At 46.7% G+C, this 23,072-nt stretch overlaps 1 protein-coding gene across 1 annotated transcript in view; it reads right to left on the bottom strand.

Annotated features, from left to right (window-relative positions):
* RASA1 (RAS p21 protein activator 1) overlaps positions 1-23,072 on the bottom strand; it is a 123,398-nt gene that overhangs the window by 15,785 nt on the left and 84,541 nt on the right. Inside the window, exons 19-22 of the mRNA XM_040421520.1 lie at positions 21,679-21,794; positions 20,299-20,385; positions 20,063-20,130; positions 9,158-9,246 (exon numbers count right to left, since the gene is read on the bottom strand). Of these exons, the coding sequence (XP_040277454.1) occupies positions 9,158-9,246; positions 20,063-20,130; positions 20,299-20,385; positions 21,679-21,794 (360 nt within the window). The remainder of the gene's footprint in view (positions 1-9,157; positions 9,247-20,062; positions 20,131-20,298; positions 20,386-21,678; positions 21,795-23,072) is intronic.

Below are 23,072 nucleotides of genomic sequence, written 5' to 3'. Positions count from 1 at the left end.
GCTGGGAGTTGTAGTTTCTAAACAGCTGGAGTGCCGAAGGTTGTTGATCCCTGCCCTATCCTGTGGATAAGGGAGAAGTGTCTGTAATGGGACAACCCCTTTAAATGGCTACAAACTATCACCTCTCCTGACCGGTCTAATTTAGTTAATATGTATATTCAACATGAAATGATTGTGGAGCATCTTTTCTTAGAACTCTGCATTGTGCTGTGCAGACTTGGAGGAATTTATGAACAATTGACCAATGGGTGTCCCCACTCTAGGATGTCTGCTTACACAGTGTGATACTGATTAGACGGCGTCAAGACTGTATTCAGGACAAATAACAGGAAGTTATACAGCAAGTTAGGCTACTTTCACACTCTCGTTTTAGGCGGATCCGTCATAGATCTGCAAAAACGGATCAGTTACAATAATACAACCGCATGCATCAGTCATGATTGGATCTGTTTGTATTATCTGTAACATAGCCAAGATAGATCAGTCATTAACTCCACTTAAAGTCTATGGGAGACGGATCCGTTTTCTATTGTGCCACAGAAAACAAATCCGTCCCCATTGACTTACATTGTGTGCCAGGATGGATCTGTTTGGCTCAGTTTCGTCAAGCGGACAACAAAACGCAGCAGGCAGTGTTTTGGTGTCCGCCTCCAGAGCGGAATGGAGACTGATCGCATGGAGACTGAACTCATTCATTCTGAGCGGATCCTTTTCCATTCAGAATGCATTAGGGCAAAACTGATCCGTTTTGGACCGCTTGCGAGAGCCCTGAACGGATCTCACAAACGGAAAGCCAAAACGCCAGTGTGAAAGTAGCCTTATACGTAACAAAATGTATGTGTAAAGATGCTCCAGAAAATACAAGTACTAAAGTTTTTTTATTTTTAAATATTGATGGGCCTCATTATCTGAATAGTTGGGGTCAGACACCTGGCACCCCTGCCGATCAGCTGTTTCGAGGTAGCGCCAAATCTACACATCTACATCCAATATGTAATGGACAGAGATGTGTAGTTCCAGTACTGGAGCTACTGCGGAGGGGCAGGATGGCCTGTCCTCCTAGACATCCCCTTTAACTAAACCAGACATGTCAGGAGAGGCGATAGGTACTCTACCTTCAGAAATAAAATTCCCCAGTGTTTTAATGTGGTTAAAGGCACAGTTATGTCAATGTGGCTGCTGACATGACTGCCGTGTGCTGTATGTCTGCACTATCCAGGCATCAGTAAAGCGATAGAGATATATAGATATATTACACACACTGAACCTGCTCTCACAGTAAGATGAGGCACATAGTCTGTGTTAATTGTATGGTGTTAAATTAATTCCAATTGAGATGGACTGTACATTTCTTCTGTGACTATAGTACAGTGAGTGGATGAACGATGAGCTACACTTACAATGAAATGGAAGTCATGCAATGACAAGTGCAGAAGCAGTTCCAGTTATAAGATTAAAGGAAATAAAGCTTGTTTTCTTACAGCTCCGGAGTTAATAACAGCAGCATCATGTCCCTCCCGTGCCAACCAGAATAAAAGGAATTGTTATTAGATTGTATTCTGGACTTCGTGCATGTATACTAAGAATGCAGCAAGGGTTATAGGTACACAGAGTAAGCCAACAGATTAAACTGAAATGAATGGTCCTTTGTGTGACATCAGTTAATATTCATGTGCGTAAGTGAACTCAGCGTATCGTCATTGGACAAGTCAGTCCGACATCAAGGTCGGCAGATCTGAAACTGGATACTTTACAGCTAAGGCTTCTTTCACACTTCCGTTATTGCTGAATGTTACCGGAATGCCCGCCGGGGTCCGAAGGAGATCTGGCCGGACAAAAACCTCTGCACACAGTCAATGGGGCTGGCGGGCATTCTGGTAACATCCGGAGAGCTCCAGCAGGCTGTTCTCTGCCGGAACTAAGGAGGAAGTGTGAGACTAGCCTAAAGCTGAACACAAAGATTAACAATCCACAAATACAGAAATATATTGTACTTATCACAATTCAACACTGAATGCAAAAGGGATGGCAGGAAAACTTGTGCACAAATTACCTTAAAGGGTTTGAAAATGTACCCACCACAGTGATCAGCTGAACATCAATTTATACAAATTGTACTGAATCTTTACCCATAAAACTATATGTCAACTTGCTCAGCGCCTCCTGCTCTATAACATGCAGCTCAGACACCATGTACTCATGGTCAGTCAGGTGAGTTCTTCTCCATAAAACGTCTGAGGCTGGAGTCACAGGCTTTTTTTTCTAGTGTATCTGACAGGGTTTTTTTTGCTCACTTTTTTAGGCAAAAATGGTCAGCTCCACATGCTGCAGGAAAGTCTACTGGAAATAGACTACTGGGGGGAGTCCATAACATTTTCTCCAAATTTAACCAATGCTTTCTTTCCCCCATACAGCTCTACAAAGGAAGTGACATCATGTGTCAAAGACTTCTCAAAAACTACAACACCCACCCAAAAAACTCCAGAACCGAAACTTTGTCTGGTTTCATATTACCGGAGAGCACTGATGAATTTGGGGAGCTCATAAGACCATTAAGGTCTGCGTGCACGCTGCTTTTGTGGCTTCCATTGTTAAAATAAATACATTCTAACTTTTTTTTTTTTTTTGGGATAGAAAAGTGCATCAAAAAGCAACAGAAACTCGATGAAAAAGAACTGAGGTGTGAACAGAACCTAAGCTATTGTCGGGTCTCTTCTGACAGCGAGGTGCTAAAACCACCTGTATGAATGTAAAAAACTATGGGAAAACTTTAAAAAGTTTGTAAAGCAAGACTTTCTAAACTTACTCGACTTCTTATGTAGATTTAAAATTAAATCTAAGCAAGACAGTTACTGAATCACCCTCATTAATAGCAAGACCAGACAAGTGCATGTACTGCTGCACATGACGCTCATACTCGATATTGAATAAATTAAGAAGTTTTGAATATTTTTTTTCCACTTTTACCCCTCATTTGCCTATCAACATCACGTCACATCAGGAGTGATGACTGCAGATGTTGGTGCTATGAAAGAAAGGCTCAAGATACCATAGAGCCTCTCAAACAAGTTAATTGGTTATAATTATATAGAATCTGCTTATATAGTAATGTATAAAAGGAATAATGTTTTAAGGAAATTATTCAGGTGACGGAGCAGCACCACGACGCTTCCAGAATACAAGGATACCGCAAATGCTGGATTACTGAAAATGCCAAGAAAACCCTCTTCCGTACAGCCATATTTGTCAGCAGAAGGCATCTGTGTTGGTCTCATGTTCATATGTGCTGAGAAAATAGAAGAAGTTTTTATATATGCAAATGAGCCTCTAAGAGCAAGGAGGGCGTTGCCATTACACCTAGAGCAGGGGTCAGCAACCTTTGGCACTCCAGCTGTTGTGAAACTTAAATTCCCAGTATGCTCCATTCATTTCTATGAGAGTTATGAGACAAGAAGGGAAGATAAAAGAAGAGGGGAAGAGAGAAGAGAGGGAAGGGAGAAAGAAAGGAGGGAGAAAGAAAGGAAGAAAAGGGGGGAAAGAGGGAGATAAAAATAAAATAAAAATCATGGCTCCCAAACGCCGCTCCATAGACCTTTCTGTGAAAAGTGGGGTGAGAAGTGCTGAGGTTAATAAAATGGAACAGTACTTAAAATCCCCCATTCCGCAAGTTAAAACAACTATTAAAAGGGAAAGCACTAGAAGAAAAATACTATTGACTCATTCCAGGAAGGACCCCCTGAGGATATTATACTTAGAGACGGGGTAGACAGTAATGAGGAAGGGGCCGCTACCACCTCTACCGGTAACTCAACTCCAATTCAGGAGATATTGTGTGTCGTTAAAAAAAATGGGGAGCTTATACAAAACATGGCTCTACAGTTGGGCTCAGTTCAAACGGACGTTTCCCTGATACGGGAGGATTTGGCGAAGATCCGGGAGCGGGTTTCCAATATGGAGGGGCTGGTTCACTCAGAGGGAGAGACCACTAAGCTACAAACCGAGATACGGACACTTATGGCCAACAATGAGCAGCTACAGTTGAAAGTTCTGGACCTTGAAGACCGGTCCTTGCGGTATAATGTACGAATTGTGGGGTTCCCAGAGGGCCTGGAAGGTGGATCCCTAATCGACAAACTTCAGTTGTTAAATTTTTGATAACTTTGGTAGGGAGCACTTTTCCTCTTTATTCATGTTAGAGAGGGCTCATAGAGTCCCAGGGGGTAAACTGGCTCCTGGGAGACCGCCACGATCCATACTGATTAAAGTATTGTCATCTAAAGATAGAGATGCGATCCTCAGACGAGCTAGAGAATGCCCTCCAATTGTATATGAGGATAGTAGACTGATGTTTTTCCCGGATTTCGCTAAGGAGACGCAGCTTCCAAGCCGTTAAAAAGAGGCTAGCGGCTAAGGGCATTAAGTACTCCCTCAGTTATCCTGCAAAGCGGAGAGCTATTCACGGTGGGAAGATGCATTTTTTCGAAAACCCTGAGGCAACTTCTGAATGGATGGAGCAAATTGGGATTTGAGAACGTTGACTTCCTTATTTAGGACCCCCTCTCCCCTATTTTTGTAAAAGTGGAGAGTTGCTTATGACGGGAAAGTTAATTATTATTATTTATTTTATTTATTTTTTTGCTTGCTATTCATCTCCCGTCTTCTCTTGTCAATCCCTACCAAATATTTGTACGGATTGATTAATGGAGATTAGAGAACGCTGAGGTGGTTATCCTTAGTTTTGAGAGGGTAGGGGAAGGTGGTCCAAGTTAGGAGGTCTGCTGGAGACATATCGGTGGACTGTTGGAGGGAGAGGGGGAAGGGGGAGGAATATGGGGGTATGCTGCCTACCCGGGTATTTTTTTTTTTCTTCCTCTCTTTTGTCGCTGTTGATTAATGGTTAAGATTTTATCTTGGAATGTCAGGGGCTTTGGAGAGAGAGCTAAGAGACAGGCAGTGATGGACGCAATTCAGAGCTATCTCCCTGCAATAGTCTGCTCATCTTGAAACTAATTTTTCAGAGACTGTGACCCCCCAAAATCAGACAAGACTCGGGCGTTCTTGGATTTGGGATTGCGGGAGATGGTGATCGGATTTCTTTATATGCAGACGATATTCTGTTCTTCATGCAACAGACCAATACTACCCTGCCAAAAGTTATGGAGATTGTAGAATTGTACTCCAGGTTTTCGGGCCTGGAGGTCAACTGGTCCAAAACCACTCTCCTCCCTATAGATAAGCTACAATGGTCAGTGGAGAATCCACCTTGGGGTCGAGGGTTCCATGAAGTACTTGGGGATAACCATCTCTGCTAATATCCAGGACTATGTTCAACTTAATCTACTCCCGATTATGATGAAGATTAGGTCTAAAATTAAAATATGGCATCGGTTTACTCTTTCGAGAGGAGATAGGGTCTCCTTGGTGAAAATGATAGTCCTTCCCCAACTGCTTTATGTTCTCTGAAACTCTCCGGGTCTGGATAGAGGATAAATTCTTTAAACTGATAGAGAAGATAATTAATGATTTGCTATGGGGGAGAAAGCAGGTAAGGCTGAAACTTGATTACTTTATAATGCCGCTGGAACGGGGGGGGCTTAAACCTCCCCAGCTTCAGGGGATATTTTATTGCGTCTCAGCTATGCCTTTTTCATGAGTGGGAAACCAGTCCCCTATGTAAAAAACTAGTGGACCAATTTGGCTTTCATGACTTTTTTACTCTACTAGAGTCAGGATGTCGTCTGAGGCAGGAGTTTAGAAATTTTGCTAACCTGGTTACCAAGGCCTGGACATTGATCAGGAGCTGGCTTTCTATTGCATCCTCACTGGTCTGCACCCCACTATGGCAAAATCAAAGACTTCCAATGCTTGGGGACCTTGACTGTCAGCAGTATTGGAGGGCTAAGAATATTCACTATATAGCACAAGTAGTTGGTGATGGTCGGATGGGGGGGAGGGAAAGTATGCATTTTGTCTTTTCTTTTTTTTTGTTAGTGTTTTTAAAAATAAAATAAAAATAAAAATAAAAAAAAGAGTTATGGGGGAGGAATGGAAGGAGGGACTAGAACAGTTCAGAAGGAAGGTGTAGGGTAAAAAATATACATAAACCTCTCAAATGTATGTATACTAATGCCAGAAGCCTGACTAATAAAACTGGGGAACTGGAATTAGTGATGTGTGAGGAGGACTATGACATAGTGGGAATAACTGAGACATGGCTGGATGAGAGCTAAGACTGGGCGGTAATGTATAGGGTTACACAGTCTGTTTATAAAGGATTTCCAAAACCGGAGAGAGGGAGGGCTCTCCCTTTACATAAAGTCCTGTCTAAAGCCCACAGTCCGATAATATATAAGTGAGGGACATGAACATGTGGAGTCACTGTGGGTAGAGATACATGGAGCTAAAAACAACAATAAATTACTAATAGGAGTTTATTATAAACCACCTAATATACCAGAGTCCACAGAAAATCTACTACTAAATGAGATAGACAAGGCGGCAAATCATAATGAGGTGGTTATTATGGGGGACTTCAACTACCCAGATATAGACTGGGAAACTGAAACTTGTATATCTCATAAGGGAAACAGGTTCTTGGCAATAACCAAAAGACAATTACCTCTCCCAACTGGTTCAGGACCCGACTAGAGGGACGGCTATACTGGACTTAGTATTAACCAATAGACCTGACAGAACAACAGATGTGCAGGTCGGGGGACACCTGGGAAATAATGACCATAAAGTAATAACCTTCCAATTATCATTCAAAAGAGCGTTTCTACAGGGAGGAACAAAAATACCAAACTTCAAAAAAGCGAAATTTAGCCAACTAAGAGAGGCCATAAGCCTAACTAACTGGGACAAAGTCCTCACAAATACAGACACAAAATGGGATATCTTTAAAAGCATCCTAAAATCTCATTGTGAGAGGTACATACCGTATGGGAATAAAAGGTTAAGGAACAAAAAGAAACCAATGTGGATAAATAGAACTGTAAAGAAAGCAATAAATGACAAAAAGAAAGCATATAAATCACTAAAACAGGAGGGTAGCACAGAAGCACTGAAAAACTATAAGGAAAAAAATAGAACATGTAAAAAACAAATAAAAGCGGCCAAACTAGAGACCGAGAGATTAATTGCTAAAGAGAGTAAAACTAACCCTGAAATGTTCTTCAATTATATAAATGTTAAAAAGTATAAATCTGAAGGTGTCGGCCCTATAAAGAGTAATGAGGGGGGAGTCGCAGAGATCGACGAGGAGAAAGCAAAGCTGTTAAATATTTTTTTCTCCAATGTATTCACTAAGGGAAATAAACTGTCAGATGAAATGCTGAATGTAAAAATAAATTCCCCATTAAAAGTGTCCTGTCTGACCCAGGAAGAAGTACATCAGCGACTTAAAAAGATTAAAATAGATAAATCGCCAGGACCGGATGGCATACACCCCCGTATCCTAAGGGAATTAAGTAATGTCATAGCCAGACCCTTATTTCTGATATTTGCGGACTCTGTACTGACAGGGAATGTCCCACAGGATTGGCGCATGGCAAATGTGGTGCCTGACAAATGTAAAGTTATGCACATGGGAAGGAATAATGCAAGTCACCCGTACATACTAAATGGTAAAACACTCGGTAACACTGACATGGAAAAGGATCTCGGATAAACAGCAAACTAAGCTGCAAAAACCAGTGTCAGGCAGCTGCTGCCAAGGCCAATAAGATAATGGGTTGCATCAGAAGGGGCATAGATGCCCGTGATAAGAACATAGTCCTACTACTTTACAAATCGCTAGTCAGACCACACATTGAGTACTGTGTACAGTTCTGGGCTCCTGTAACCAAGGCAGACATAGCAGAGCTGGAGAAGGTCCAGAGGAGGGCAACTAAAGTAACTGGAATGGGGCAACTACAGTACCCTGAAAGATTATCAAAATTAGGGTTATTCACTTTAGAAAAAAGACGACTGAGGGGAGATCTAATTAATATATATAACTATATCAGGGGTCAGTACAGAGATCTATCCCATCATCTATTTATCCCCAGGACTAACTGACGAGGGGACATCCTCTGCGTCTGGAGGAAAGAAGGTTTGTACACAAACATAGAAAAGGATTCTTTACGGTAAGAGCAGTGAGACTATGGAACTCTCTGCCTGAGGAGGTGGTGATGGTGAGTACAATAAAGGAATTCAAGAGGGGCCTGGATGTATTTCTGGAGCGTAATAATATTACAGGCTATAGCTACTAGAGAGGGGTCATTGATCCAGGGAGTTATTCTGATTGCCTGATTGGAGTCGGGAAGGAATTTTTTATTCCCCTAAAGTGGGGGAAATTGGCTTCTACCTCACAGGGTTTTTTTTTTTGCCTTCCTCTGGATCAACTTGCAGGATAACAGGCCGAACTGGATGGACAAATGTCTTTTTTCGGCCTTATGTACTATGTTACTATGAGACAAGTAGAAGTATAAATGCTGGGAGATGTAGTCTCAACGGCTGGAGTGCCAGAGTCTAGAGGCTCTGCTCTCTCTGCAACTACCAAGCCCTCTGCACTTTAATTGACAGGACCAGGTAGTGAAAACATGATTACGCCTGGCTCTGTCTTCTCCTAAAGTCCTAATAAAAGTGCAGAGTTGCAGACAGCAGAGTCGGTAGGCTTAAAGGTAATGCCACCATTGCTCCTAGAGGCTCATTTACTTATGTTAAAACTTAATTTTTTCTCAGCAATGCAGGAACATATGAACATGGGACCAACCTAGATGCCTTCAGCTGCCAAGTGCACATGTACCAGGTCAGCCAGTTTTATAGGTACATATCTGCTGACAGATGCCCTTTAAATATAAAGCAAATTTAGGAGTTAATTTCACAGATTAAAGGCAGGTCAGTTAACAGTGCAGAGGAAAGTCTGTCCTTAGTACATTGGGGAAATTTATCAAACTGGTGTAAAGTAGAACTGGCATAGTTACCCATAGCAACCAATCAGATTCCACCTTTCATTTACCAAAGGAGTTTTCAAAAATGAAAGGTGGAATCTGATTGGTTGCTATCGGCAACTAAGCCAGTTCTACTTCACAACAGTTTGATAAATCTCCCTATAGTATCTAAACACAGAGCAATTACAAGCCGTGGAGAAAAAAAAAAACACAACATTTCTTACTTTGGCTACAAATTCAACCAAATTCGCTAAATTTTGTAAAGATTTGGCGACCAGCGTCAATGTTCTTGCTGCAGTTGGCGAAGGAGAGTCTGCCAGGGTAGAGAGAAGCAAAGGGTAAGAAATAAAAAAAGATATGACGTAAGGCTAGTTTCATACTCACTGTTTCCTAATCTAGCAGTCGTTTAGTTACTGAAGGTCAGTTTTACACAGCACACATTAAGTCAGTATTCTTACTCTCTATATATATTTATAGGGGTTGTCCGGGTTCACAGCACAACCCGGACATATCCCCGTTTTCACCTATGCAGCCCCTCTGACATTTCATGCCCTGATGCTCTCCCTTGCCCTGTGCTGAATCGCGCAAGGGCTTTTTCTGGACATCCGATGACATACCAGGCTCTCCATGGGCAACATAAGTGGAGGCTTCCGCCTAGCAGCGATCCCGGTGACGTCACCAGCACTAATCGGCGTGCCTTAGCGCTGCCCTAGCCTGAGGCTGGGTTCACACTTGAGCGTTTTACAGCGCGTTCAAACGCGCTGTAAAACACTCAACACATGAAAACCAATGCTTCCCTATGGCCCTGGTTCTCACTTGAGCGTTTTACAGCGCGTTGAACGCGCTGAAAAACGCCCTACGCTCAAACAAGTTCTTGAGCTTCTTTGGGGCGTTTTGACGCGCGTTTGTGGCCATAGGACACTGCAGTCAATCACACAAACGCGCGTCAAACGCGCGTTTACTATTGCAAAAAACGCGCATAAAAACGCGCGTTAAACGCGCATATCAAATACGCTCCGGTCTGAACCCAGCCTGAAAAAGCCCGCCTATTAATGCCGGCAAAACACTGCTAGGTGGAAGTCCACAAGTCCAAGACATTTCTAATGAAGAGAACATTTTTCTTATCAGGTTTGACTAAATAAAAACAAGATTTTTGTATAACTTACCAGTAAAATCTATTTCTCGCTCTTCCTTGGGGGACACAGGAGACCTTGGGTATAGCTCAGCTCCCTAGGAGGCGTGACACTAAGTGAAAACTGTTAAGCCCCTCCTCCAGCAGCTATACCCTCAGCCTGGAGAGAGACACTGCCAGTTGCGTGTCCAAGTAGTGAGAAAAGGCAATGACCAACAAGGTGGAACCAACAAGCCAACTACCCAACGGGGGCAAGCAAAACCGTAACCTGTAGAACAAACAACGATGGGTGGGTGCTGTGTCCTCCAAGGAAGAGCGAGAAAGATTTTACTGGTAAGTTATACAAAAATCTCGTTTTTCTCGCCCATTTTCCTTGGGGGACACAGGAGATCTTGGGACGTCCGAGAGCAGTCCAAGAGGGGAGGGACCACAGCCCCAAGGCAAAGCAACCGTAGGCATCAAGAAACCGCCACCTGCAAGACCAGGCGGCCCAAGGCACCATCCGCCGATACATGAGTGTGCACCCTGTAGAACTTGGTAAAAGGTGTGCAAGGAAGACCAAGTGGCCGATGTTTCTGGGCCCAAGAGACACCAACCGCTTTGGTGGAATGAGCGGTGACACCGAAAGGCGGAACCCTGCCCTTGTCGCGGTAAGCCTCAGCAATAGCCAATTTGATGAAGTGGGAGATAGCCAACTTGGAGGCCGCCAACCCCTTGCGCGGACCTTCCGGAACCACAAAAAGAATCCGTGCACCGAAAGGAGCCGATGATCTCCAAGTGCCCTGGACGGACTGGGGAGGAACCCCCCTCCCCCCCTGCAGACTGGCGTCGGTGGTAACCACCAGCCAGGTCATTGGAAGGAAGGATTTCCCCTGGAGAGGGGTCCGCAACCACCAGCGAAGGGAGGCCCGAACTCGGGGAGTTAGATGGAAGGGCCGGTCCAGACTCTCCGGTGACTTGTCCCAGACAGAGAGGATCGCCCTTTGAAGGGTGCAGGAATGGAACTGTGCAAACTGAATCGCCTCAAAGCAGGCAAACATTTGCCCCAATACCAGCATGCTGGATCGGAAGGACGGACGGCGAAGATTGCGAACCAACTGGTTGAGGGCCAGACGCTTGTCCGTTGGAAGACGAACCTCCGCCGCCTCCGTAACCAGAAGCATCCCCAGACGTCTGAGAAAAGGAGGGCGCCTTGATGAGGATGTCATCCAAGTAAGGCAGCAGAAAAACACCCCTGGAGCGGAGAAAGGCCAGGACAGGGGCTAGGACCTTGGTGAACACCCGAGGAGCCGTCGCCAGACCTAAAGGAAGGGCGACAAACTGATAGTGATCGTTTCCCACTGCGAAGCGAAGGAAACGATGGTGACACCGAGCGACTGGAACGTGGAGGTAGGCGTCCTGTATGTCGACGAAGACATAAAATCCCCCTTCTCCAGGGAAGCCACCGCGGATTGGAGGAACTCCATCCGGAATCGCCGAAGGTGGAGAAAACTGTTTAGCCGTTTGAGGTCTAAGATCGGCCACACGAGCCTTCTGTTTTGGGGACCACAAAGAGGTTCAAGTAAAACCCTTTGAACCTGTCTGCCTGAGGCACAGGAGCGATGACTCCCCTGTCCAGTAGGGTGTGAATGGCTGCGGAGAAGGCAGCCGCACACTCTGGGTCCCGCGGAGGACAGGACCGAAAGAAACGATCCGGAGGGATGGACGCAAACTCAATTTTGTATCCGGAGGATACAATTTCGAGCGCCCAGGCGTCGGAGACGTGAGCCCGCCAGACGTCCCTGAAAAAGAGGAGGCAGCCACCCACCCGGGTGGTTGGGGGCGCACCTTCAGGCGAACTGCTTGACCATGGAGGGGCGGGCAGCCTGTGACTTGCGCCAGGTGGGCTGTGCCCGAAAAAAGGGCTTCTTGCGCCCATCTTGGGTGGGGCTAGAGGAAGAACTAGCTGCGGATCGAAGCCCAAGATGACCGAAAACGAGATGAACCAGAGCGGCCTCGAGAGGCGCCCTTGGTTCAGGACTAAGGAAGATGGTTGCTCCTGCCACCCGTGGCTTCCAAAATAATCTCGTCCAAACGGGTCCCGAATAAACGGGAGCCCATGAATGGCAGCCCAGTAAGAGAACGCTTGGAGTCTGCTTCCGCCGCCCAAACCTTCAGCCAAAGCTCCCTCATGACGGAAACGGCTAGGGCAGACGAGCGGGCTATGAGGGCACCCGCATCGAGAGAAGCCTCGCAGATGAATTTTCCTGCCTGAACCATCAGTTGAGCTATGGATCGGAGGTCCTGAATGGGGACATCCGACCCCAATTCCTGTTCAAGCTGCGAGCCCCATTCAGAGACAGCTTTCCCCACCCAGGCGGAGGCAAAGACCGGTCTGAGGGCTGAACCAGAGGCAGCAAAGATGGCTTTGGAGAGGGACTCCATATGACGGTCCTCGGTGGACTGAAGTGAGGACCCGTCTGCTAAAGGAATGGCCGTGTACTTAAACAGGCGGGCCACGGAAGGGTCAACCTTAGGCGGGGACGCCCACGTGGCAGCACAATCAGCTGGAAATGGCTAACATATGTCCAGCTTTTTGGGAGTGGTAAAGGGGCGTCAGGGCGAGTCTAAGCCTTAGAGACCACCGAAGAGAAGTCAGCGTGGAGAGGAAAAACTTTGGACGCCTGTTTGGGGCGGAAAAAACCGGAATTAGTCTTACCGGTAATTCTGTTTCCATGAGATCATCACGACGGCATACAAGGAGATTGACCCCTGACCTCTGTAGGGGCAGGAACAGAGAAAGGTTAAATACCCTCCTCCCACCACCAACACCAGTGTTTCCAAAATCACACAGAGCAACCCGGTGGTGGAAAATAGTGAAAAAAAGGTATTACTTCATACCTTCTAGAGACCTACTAGGTCAAAAACGATTTAAATCATAGGGAGGGAATAACGTGCCGTCGTGATGATCTCATGGAAACAGAATTACCGGTAAGACTAATTCCGGTTTTTCCATAGCATCATCACGACGGCATACAAGGAGATATAAAAAATATATCAGTTAAGGGGGGGCTACAGCCTGGAGGACTTTCCGCCCGAAGGACAGATCAGAAGATCTGGAAAGATCCAGGCGATAGTGTTTTATAAATGTATGAATGCTGGACCAAGTGGCAGCACGACAGATTTCCTCCAGAGAAGCCCCAGCTCTCTCCGCCTGAGAGGAAGACATGGCCCGAGTGGAATGGGCCCTAATGTTGACTGGACATGTAAGGTTTTGTATTTGGTAACAAAGACTAATGGCTTCTTTGAGCCATCTAGCTATAGAGGACCGGGAGGCTTTTTGGCCCTTAAATCTTCCTCCAAAAAGGACTAGTAGATTGTCAGATTTCCTAAACTTCCCCGTCACCGTGATATAGTTTAGGACTGCCCGTCTAACGTCCAGAGAGTGAAACGCCGATTCTTTGTCATTCGAGGGGTGCTGGCAAAAAGAAGGTAGGGTAACTTCCTGGCTCCGATGAAAATTGGATACGACTTTGGAGAGAAATCCAGGATCCAGACGGAGAATAATTCTATCATCTAGAATACGGAGGTAGGGTTCCCTGATTGATAGGGCTTGTAATTCCCCTACTCTGCGGGCCGAAGTTATCGCAATTAAGAAGGCCGTTTTCAAGGACCATAATTTTATTGGACAGTCAGACATGGGTTCAAAGGGTGGTAAAGTAAGGCCTGTAAGAACGACGTTCAGATCCCAGGAAGGGACACGGGCGGTGATCGTTGGGCGGAGCCTCGTCGCTGCCTTAATGAATCTTTTGATCCAACGATGGCCGGCTATATCTTGGTCAAAGAAACAACCTAGGGCTGAGATTTGGACCTTCAAGGTAGAGGGTCTAAGTCCCAGGTCCAGACCTTGCTGTAGGAAATCCAGTATTCTTTGGATGTTGGGTTTACGCAAATGTGGCGATTCGTCCCCACTCCAGGAACAAAAACGTTTCCAGATCTTAAGGTAAATTGCTGACGTTACCTTCTTTCTGGAGGCTTTCAAGGTAGCAATAACTTCGTCTGACAGGCCCTGAAGCTTCAGGGTTTGGGACTCAGGATCCAAGCCGCCAATTTCAGAAACTGCGGGTTTGGGTGTAGAACTGGACCCTGCTGGAGTAGATACCCCCGCACAGGAAGGAGCCATGGATCTTGTAGGGAAAATTTTTGGAGGGATGAGAACCAGCTTCTCTTTGGCCATAGGGGAGCGATCACAATCACCGTGGCCTTGTCTTGGAGAATTTTTTGTACCACCTTCGGAATTAGAGGAAGTGGAGGGAAGGCATAGCACAGATTCCAATGCCAACGAATGGCGAAGGCGTCTAAGGCATGAGGTCTGTCCCTGGGGTTTAGGGAACAGAATGTTTCCACCTTTGAATTTGCCCTGGTGGCAAACAGATCCACGTCGGGCATCCCCCATTTCCTTACTACTAGCCCGAATATTTCTGGACTTAGAGACCATTCCGTATGGTCGATTCTGTGGCGACTGAGAAAATCCGCTTCCTGATTTAGTATTCCCTTCAGATGAACTGCCGATATAGAGGCCACATTCTGTTCTGCCCAAGCAAAGATTTTTGTTGACAGTGCTTGTAGGGTTACGGACCGTGTTCCCCCTTGATGGGAGAGGTAGGCAATGGCCGTAGTGTTGTTCGACAGCACTTTTATGTGATGACACAACATTTCCTCTGCTACCTTTAACACCTCCCAGACTGCTCTCAGTTCCCTGAAGTTCGATGACTGGGATCTGATCGAATCTGGCCAAGTGCCCTGGAACATACGATCCCCCACCTTTGCACCCCAGCCGGACAGACTTGCGTCTGTTATTACCTGGACCTGGGGAGTCTTCCGCCACAGATTTCCCCGTGATAAGTTTCCGTGGTCTTTCCACCAATTTAGGGACTGCAGAATCCGAGTTGGTGGACTTACTTGATGATCTAGAGAGGATTGGCACTTGTTCCAGACACTCAGGATCCAGGACTGTAGGGGTCTGAAGTGTATTTGACACCAGGGAACTGCCGGAATACAAGATGTTAGCAGGCCCAGCAAACTCATCGCCTCTCTGATAGAGCAAGATCTTCTTTTCTGAAAGGACCTGATCTTTTGTTGGAGGACTGATATTTTGTCTCGAGGTAGGAATACCGCTTGCTTTCGGGAGTCTAGGATCATCCCTAAGAAACGAACTTCCCTTGAGGGGGTGAGGACGGACTTTCCTTTGTTTACGATCCACCCCAGATCGTCTAGGATGGAGAGAAAAAGCCTCAGGTTCGAACTGATTTGGCTGAGACTTTCGCTGACTAGAAGGAAATCGTCCAAATAAGGGATAATCATAAGTCCCTGACCATCTCTACCACTACTTTGGTAAATATTCTTGGCGCAGATGAAATCCCGAAGGGAAGGGCCCTGAACTGGTAGTGATGGACGTTCCCTGATATATCCTGGATTGCAAACCGGAGAAACTTCTGTGAGTCGGTGTGAATGGGAATGTGGTAATAAGCGTCTTGTAGGTCTATTGTGCACATGAAGATGTCTTTGCTTAGCAGAGGGATTGTAGATGCTAGGGTCTCCATCCTGAATTTCTGATAACGGATGAACCTGTTTAGTGGTTTCAGGTTTATGATAGTCCGAAAAGTGCCTTCTTTCTTCCTGATTAGAAATAGGGTTGAATAGAAACCCCTGCCTCTTTCTGGAGGCGGGACCGGTGAGATTACATTCATTAAGTGAAGTTTCTGGACTCCTTGCCAAAGGTTCATTTGGAACCGTGTCAGTGAAAATTTGTTTGGGGGTCTTGAAGACCACTCTATTTGGTAGCCTGCCCCGACTACCTTGGAAATCCAGGGGTTCTGGGAGATGGATTCCCATGACCCCAGGAATCTTGAGAGTCTTCCCCCCCACCCCGACGTCATTGCTTATCGGAGGATTTTGGGTGGGAGAAGGATTGGCCTCTTCCTCTTCCTCCTTTTGGATAGCTCCAACGTCCTGATTTCCCTTTCCCCCTGTAGCTTTTTTCTTGACCCGAGGAGGGGCGAAAAGGATACCGGCGTCTGGAGGGGCGATCTTCCGGAAACCCCTTCTTTCTGTCCGCGGCCTTCTCTAGAATCTTATCTAGCACCGGGCCAAACACATATTCTCCAGAAAAGGGTATGGAACAAAGCTTAAATTTAGACGTCTTGTCCCCCGACCAGCACTTCATCCAGAGGGCTCTTCTGGCTGCATTGGAAAGTGCCGCGTCTCTGGCAGAGAATCGGACTGATTCAGCAGAGGCATCCGCCAGGAAGGCCGTGGCGGATTTTAAAAGAGGGAGAGAACTAAGAATTTGTTCCCTAGATGTTCTATCTTTAATATGAGTTTCCAATTCTCCCAACCAAAGATACATGGATCGGGCGACTGAGGTAGCCGCAATATTGGTTTTAATATTGAACATGGACGCCTCCCAGGATTTCCTGAGAAGACTGTCCGCTTTACGATCCATTGAATCTTTAAGTTGGGAGGTATCTTCAAATGGGAGAGATGTTTTCTTGTTCACTTTGGCGACCTGTACATCGATCTTGGGAATTTCATTGAAAATTTTAGATTCCTCTGGATCAAAAAGCAACCTATTTTTGAACGCAGCCGGGACTCCCAGACGTCTTTCTGGATCTGCCCACTCATCAAGGACCATATCCCCAATACTGTCGTTAATGGGGAACACACGAGTTTTCTTGACTCTTAGGCCCCCAAACATTTCTTCTTGTACTGAATGGGTACGTTGCACTTCCTCCACGCCCATGGTCGACCTTACTGCCTTTAATAGGTCGGACATTTCTTCTGTAGAAAAGTAATATCTACGACCGTCATCCACTGAGTCTGTATCAGAGACTCTCTCCCCCTCTTCCCATGACCTAACGGAGTGGGCACTTTCATCCGCCATAACTTCTAGGTCCGAAGGGGATGGAGACCTAGCCCGCTTCCTCTTAGGTTGCGGCAAGTCGGGGGGATTAGTGGACAGGTGGGCCAGGGATGAACGGATTTCTTCCTGAATCATGGTTTTCAATTCCTCTTTTAAGGAGGGTGCTTCATCCCGTACAATATTAGAAATACAAGACTTGCACAACTTTTTAGGGTAGTAGTCAGGAAGTCTGCAATTGCAGGAGATACATTTGAGTGTTTTTTTGATTTTTTTCGGGGCTTCTTTAGCCTAAAAGAGAGGAGAAGGCAGGGCATCAGGGTATGACCACTAGAGGGAGAGAGAGAGAGCAAGAGGGGGTCAGCAGAAGCGAGCTAGCTGCCCCTGGAAATAACTTTCTCTCTCTCTTTTTTCCCCTTCCCCCTATTACAGCAGGAGAGGGGGATCAACAGACTCCCTGACCTGCACATACAATACCCCCGAAGGGGACTCACAGTTGGTAGCAGCGCCGGTGGCTCAGCTCTAGGGGATCGCTCAGATGCAGACATTGTCCTCTCTGCAGGCAAGGGTTCCGCACCAGTGGGGACCGATCCTGGGAGCGTTTTGACACTGGCGGTAACCAGCGTTCATGCCTCGGTTTTAAACTGGGCTCCACGCTGCCGCCGCGACGTCACTTCCGGGTCGCCGGCCGTGACGTCATAAACATGCGCTCCATGCGCCGGCGCGCACCCAGCTATTGCCCGAGTAGGCTAGGAGGGAGTCTGCGCCAGGGAACAGGCCCCGGAATAACCAGGACGAGATAGGCCCTGAACCCCCTGCCCAGCGTTAGTACTTGGACCGCGGGAGGGCAGGGGGACGCCATGCTGGATGCCGGCGTTTTTCCAAAGGTAACGGAAAAATAAAAAATAAACAGGTTCCATTTCCTTAGCTTCATCTCCCTGCATACAGGGAGACCTTTCTCTGCCCTGTCCTCTGTAGGGACAGGAAACACTGGTGTTGGTGGTGGGAGGAGGGTATTTAACCTTTCTCTGTTCCTGCCCCTACAGAGGTCAGGGGTCAATCTCCTTGTATGCCGTCGTGATGATGCTATGGAAAAGGACATGCCGGCCTGGTCAGTGCTGGGGGGGGTCATTGTGTATCTTAAAGGTATCACGAATGTTAGCGATGAGGTGACCCACTGCGGAGGCTAGTTTGGACGGCAGTGCCGAGTCCATGTCCCAGTCCGAAACCGCTAGTTCTCCCTTAGAGGGCATGTCATGTGGGGAGGAGAGGCCCGACTGAGTCAGCACGCGTGGCGGAGAGAGAGACGTATCTAAGGAGGATGCGCACTCTGCCCTGGAGCGCTTCTGAGAGTTCCGGGCCCTGGAAGATTCACTGGGAGAGAGGGAACCAGTGGGGGCAGCAGAAGCGGTAGTCCCGGAGGGTGCGACAGGGGGTGTGGCAGCCTGCGGTGTAGGCGGTTTGTCTACAAGGCAGCCTACCATGTGGGTGAGACTTTCCATGGCCTGGGACAGGGATCTAGCCCAGTCAGGCGGTCCAGAGGGAACGGGAAGGGGGGCGTCACAGCGGGTGGCGGAGGCATGCAGAGCAATGCGGATCAGATTGCCCACGTGGAAAGGGTTCTCTACAGGCGGTACAGGCATGGTACCAGGGCTTAGTGGCCCCTGTGGGATCTGACGTGTTGGTGATGGCGGAGGTATATATAACCCAGGAAGAGAGGGCCTATACCCAGGCTAGGGCCTCAGTCTATTCCAGCAGTGTCGCCCCTTCAGCTACTGGCACCGTAGTGGCAGGACGCTGGAAGAGGGACTTGGCGTGCGGGCGACCCTTACGCTGGCGGGATGCAGGGGAGCTAGGTTGCCCTGGTCCACCTTTGCCTTCTGTGGGGGAGGCAGCAGTGCGGGTGACCAGCACTGGCGCAACTCAACCCCGGGAGAAACAGAGGTCCAGGCGTCTGTTGTCCCTGAAGAAAGGGAAATCAAAAATAAAAAATGATAAGGGGAAGCCGCCCTGCAGAGCAGGGAGTGTCTTGCCTCCTTGGACACTAAGCAAAAAACTGGCAGTCCATCTCTCTCCAGGCTGAGGGTATAGCTGCTGGAGGAGGGGCTTAACAGTTTTCACTTCGTGTCACGCCTCCTAGGAAGCTGAGCTATACCCAAGGTCTTCTGTGTCCCCCAAGGAAAATGGGCGAGAAAAGTAGCTATCCCTACAGACTTTCATACAAATAATTTCTGTTCACACTGGGACCGTGTTTTCCACACTAAAGAGAATCACCAACATATGTCCAGAGCATTTGCATTAGATTCACATGATAAACACATTCTGCTCTACATCATATAAAAATAGCTGCTGCATAATATTCTTTCAGTGTCCAACCTTCTTGAAATTCAGGATTTAAGGTGGCCATACAATTTAGTTTATACGCACACAGAAAAACCTGCTGATGAAAATACAGCAGAAATTAGAGGCTGCTCCCCGGACCACTTGTGCAGATTTGCAATTGTACATGGTGCAGAACAGCTCGCAGATTTATCGCCATTTAATGGGCCTAATCCACACGTATCTAACCAGCTGTGGTTTTTATGCAGAATCCAGGGCAAGAAGTGACTTTTTTTTGCAATGTGAATTTCATGAGATTTAGAACCAACAAATTCTTTAAGCGGATTCCATTGCCGAATGTGCACTAAAATCTGCATGGAAAATCCATCCATCAAGTGAACCCTAAGAGCGGCCAGCTTGGATGTATCTAAATCGCTGTCGGATAACTCTAGAGGTGGCTTATCTCCTGTAATAACAAAGGATCAGGCATACTGAAATCCAGCATGCCCGATTGTGGTTTCCTATGACAACTGCCGTCAGGGTGGTGGCCGGACACCTACTCCATACACATTAGATAGTCGGTACCCTCCCTTTCAGCTCCTGACAGTTCTAGCATTCCTTTGGATTGTTCTATGCACAATCCAAAACCTGCTCATGTGTCAAGCAATTTTAAGATTTGGAGAGAACGTAGCACTTGCAAAAGTTGTGTGGTCTAACAGAGGAAATTCATATTTAATAGTGTGAAATGTTTGAATGGAATGGAAATACTTTAATACATACCTGCGATAATATTAAACATCCTTGGATTAAGGATGGCAGGGCAGATTAGTCGCAGAAAAACAAAGCCACTGAAAATCAGAATAAAGTTAAGTTAATGGAGCAGCCCCCTGTTTTAGGTTTACAATTATTAACAGGTTCCGTTTCCTCCAAGCCTCCCTGTGCTACTTGAAGACGTTTGTTTTTTGTTTTTTTAACGAGTGTAAGCTTTTTTTGGTTGACTGCAGGGAACCACTTACCTAACAACTCTTGTCCTCATTGTTGTATTAGAAGGCCACTTCTGTTGAACAGATCTCTGTAAGCACCCATATATATATCTCAGAGTTCTGTTAAAATAGAAGGAATGTTTGTTCTGTTACTGAGGTAAAGACACAGGAGCACCCACAGCCGATAGTACACATCTTAAAAACAAGCTATGTTCTCAGACATCTTCTAATAAGACTTCTTGACCCTTTATAATTAGGCTTTTAACCCCTCCACGCCACAGAAATTGCCTTTATGAAAGTGACTAACAATCTCCTGACAGCAAAAAGAAATGGCAACTACTGTCAAATGATTTGAGTCTCTGGACCGACCACCATCTCCTCCTCACCACCTCTTGGTTTTCTTCCCATCTCTCTGGCCACTCCTTTAGTGTAATATTTGCGGTCTCTACTTCTCACCCTCTTGCTGTTACGGTTCCTCAGGCCCCTCTAACTCTCCTCTCTCTACACAGCTCCGATCGGACAGACTACCAGCAGATTTGATTTTCAGTACCATCTCTATGCTGATGACCCAACTATACACTTCATCCCGTGACACCACCCCTGCTTTACTGCACAACACCAGTGAATGTCTGGCAGCTGACTAACGTCATGACGTCTATCTGAAACTGAGCCTCTCAAAAACTGAACTACCCCCCACTTCCCCATCTACTAACCCACCTAAACTTGATATTTGAATTTCGGTCTGTAGCACTATCATAACTCCTGGGCAGCATGCCCGCTGTCATGTTTGGATATAGGGAACAAAGGAAACATCTGAATCAACCACTTGCACACTTGTCATATGTACCTCAAGAATATTTCCAAAATCTGCCCTTTTCTCACAGTGGAAATGGCCAAAACTCTTGCTGTTGCTTTGATTCTTTGTCTTCATTACTGTAATTCATTACTAACTGGTCTTCCTCTAAACTCTCCCCCCCTTCAGTCTGTCCTAAATGCTGCAGCCAGGCTCATCTCTCTCTCCACCAGCTACAATGTTCTGCCAGTCACTTCACTGGCTGCCCATCCACAGCAGAATACAGTTCAAACTTCTCACCCTCACCCACAAAGCTCTCCACGGTGCAGCACCTCCATACATCTCTTCCCTCATTTCGGGTTTACCATAATTCGTACCTATTTAGCTGGTGCCATCCTTTGTTAAATAGATAAGCAGCTCCAGAAGTATCTGGCTGCTGCTTATCCTCTGTTACTATTAAAACAAACATACACGCATGCCCAAGCGATCTGAGTGTACCTGTTAATGGGAAAGTAGCAGATGACTGATTTTGCTGGTGTACAGCCAAGTCTAGGTTACCAAGCACCAGTCTGCAATAAATCATTCATATTTATTAATTCGAAGAAGAGCTCATGACTTACGGAGGAAGTATTTCTGCTGCCATAAAAATTTTCTCCACCAATTCTGAAAGTAAAGTCAAGAGGTTGGCCAAATTAGCATTCACATCTTCATTCTTCTCCAGCTTGGAGGGATTCAGCTGTGTGAAGAGTACATACAGTAGTAAATGATGGATTAAAAAAAAAGGAGATTTTTGTAAAACTTACCAGTAAAATCTCTTTCTCGCTCTTCATTGGGGGACACAGGAACCGTGGGTATAGCTATGTCCTCTAGGAGGCGTTGACTGTAGTAAAAGCGGTTAGCTGCTCCCCTTGCAGCTATACCCCCTCCAGCCTGGAGAGAGAGCTTCAGTTTGTGTACAAGCAGTAGGAGAAGCAAGCCAACCAAGAAAAAGATATATGGAACACCAACCATGCCAAAAACCCAACGGGGTTCTAACCAGAACAACCACAATCGTGGTTGAACAACAATACTGGGTGGGTGCTGTGTCCCCCAATGAAGAGCAAGAAAGATTTTACTGGTAATTTATACAAAAATCTCCTTTTCTCGCCCATATTCATTGGGGGACACAGGAACCGTGGGACGTCCACAAGCAGTTCACAGGGAGGGAAAAACCATAACCCCATGGAAACAGTCCCTACAGGCATCGAGGAAACTGCCGCCTGCAAGACCAAGCGGCCCAAGGCAGCGTCCGCCGATGCATACGTATGCAACTGGTAAAATTTTGTGAAGGTATGTAAGGAGGACCAAGTAGCCGCCTTACACAACTGTGCAGCCGAAGCGCGATTCCTCCGAGCCCAAGATGCGCCCACCGCTCTGGTGGAGTGAGCCGTGACACCTAAGGGCGGAACCCTGTCTCGGGCACGGTAAGCTTCTGCAATTGCAGCCCGAATCCAACGTGCGATTGTCACCTTGGATGCCGCCAATCCCTTGCGAGGACCCTCCAGAATGACAAAGAGAATCCGTACGGCGGAAGGGAGCGGAGGATGCTAAATAGATCCTTAGAGCTCTGACAACATCCAAGTGATGTAACTCCCTTTCTTTAGGGTGCGAGGGAGAGGGACACAGAGAGGGAAGGACAATTTCCTTGTTGATATTGAAGTCAGAGACCACCTTCGGAAGAAAGGAAGGAACAGGCCGGACAACCGCCTTATCCTTATGAAGAACCAGGAAGGGTTCCCTACAAGAAAAGGCCGCCAACTCAGACACCCGTCTGATGGAAGTGATAGACACAAGGAAAACCACCTTCCAGGACAGGAGTCGGAGAGAGATCTCCCGTAGGCGCTGAAAGGGAGGAGCCTGGATTGCTAGGAGGACCAAATTCAGAGCCCAAGGCAGCAACGGAGGACTGTACGGAGGAACCGTATGTGCCACTCCCTGAAGAAAGGTCCTTACAGGCTCGAGGGGGGCCAGAGAG

Source organism: Bufo bufo, chromosome 2 (genome assembly GCF_905171765.1).
Source record: "Bufo bufo chromosome 2, aBufBuf1.1, whole genome shotgun sequence".
NCBI lineage: Eukaryota > Metazoa > Chordata > Amphibia > Anura > Bufonidae > Bufo > Bufo bufo.
This window is presented reverse-complemented; position numbering and strand designations above follow the sequence as displayed.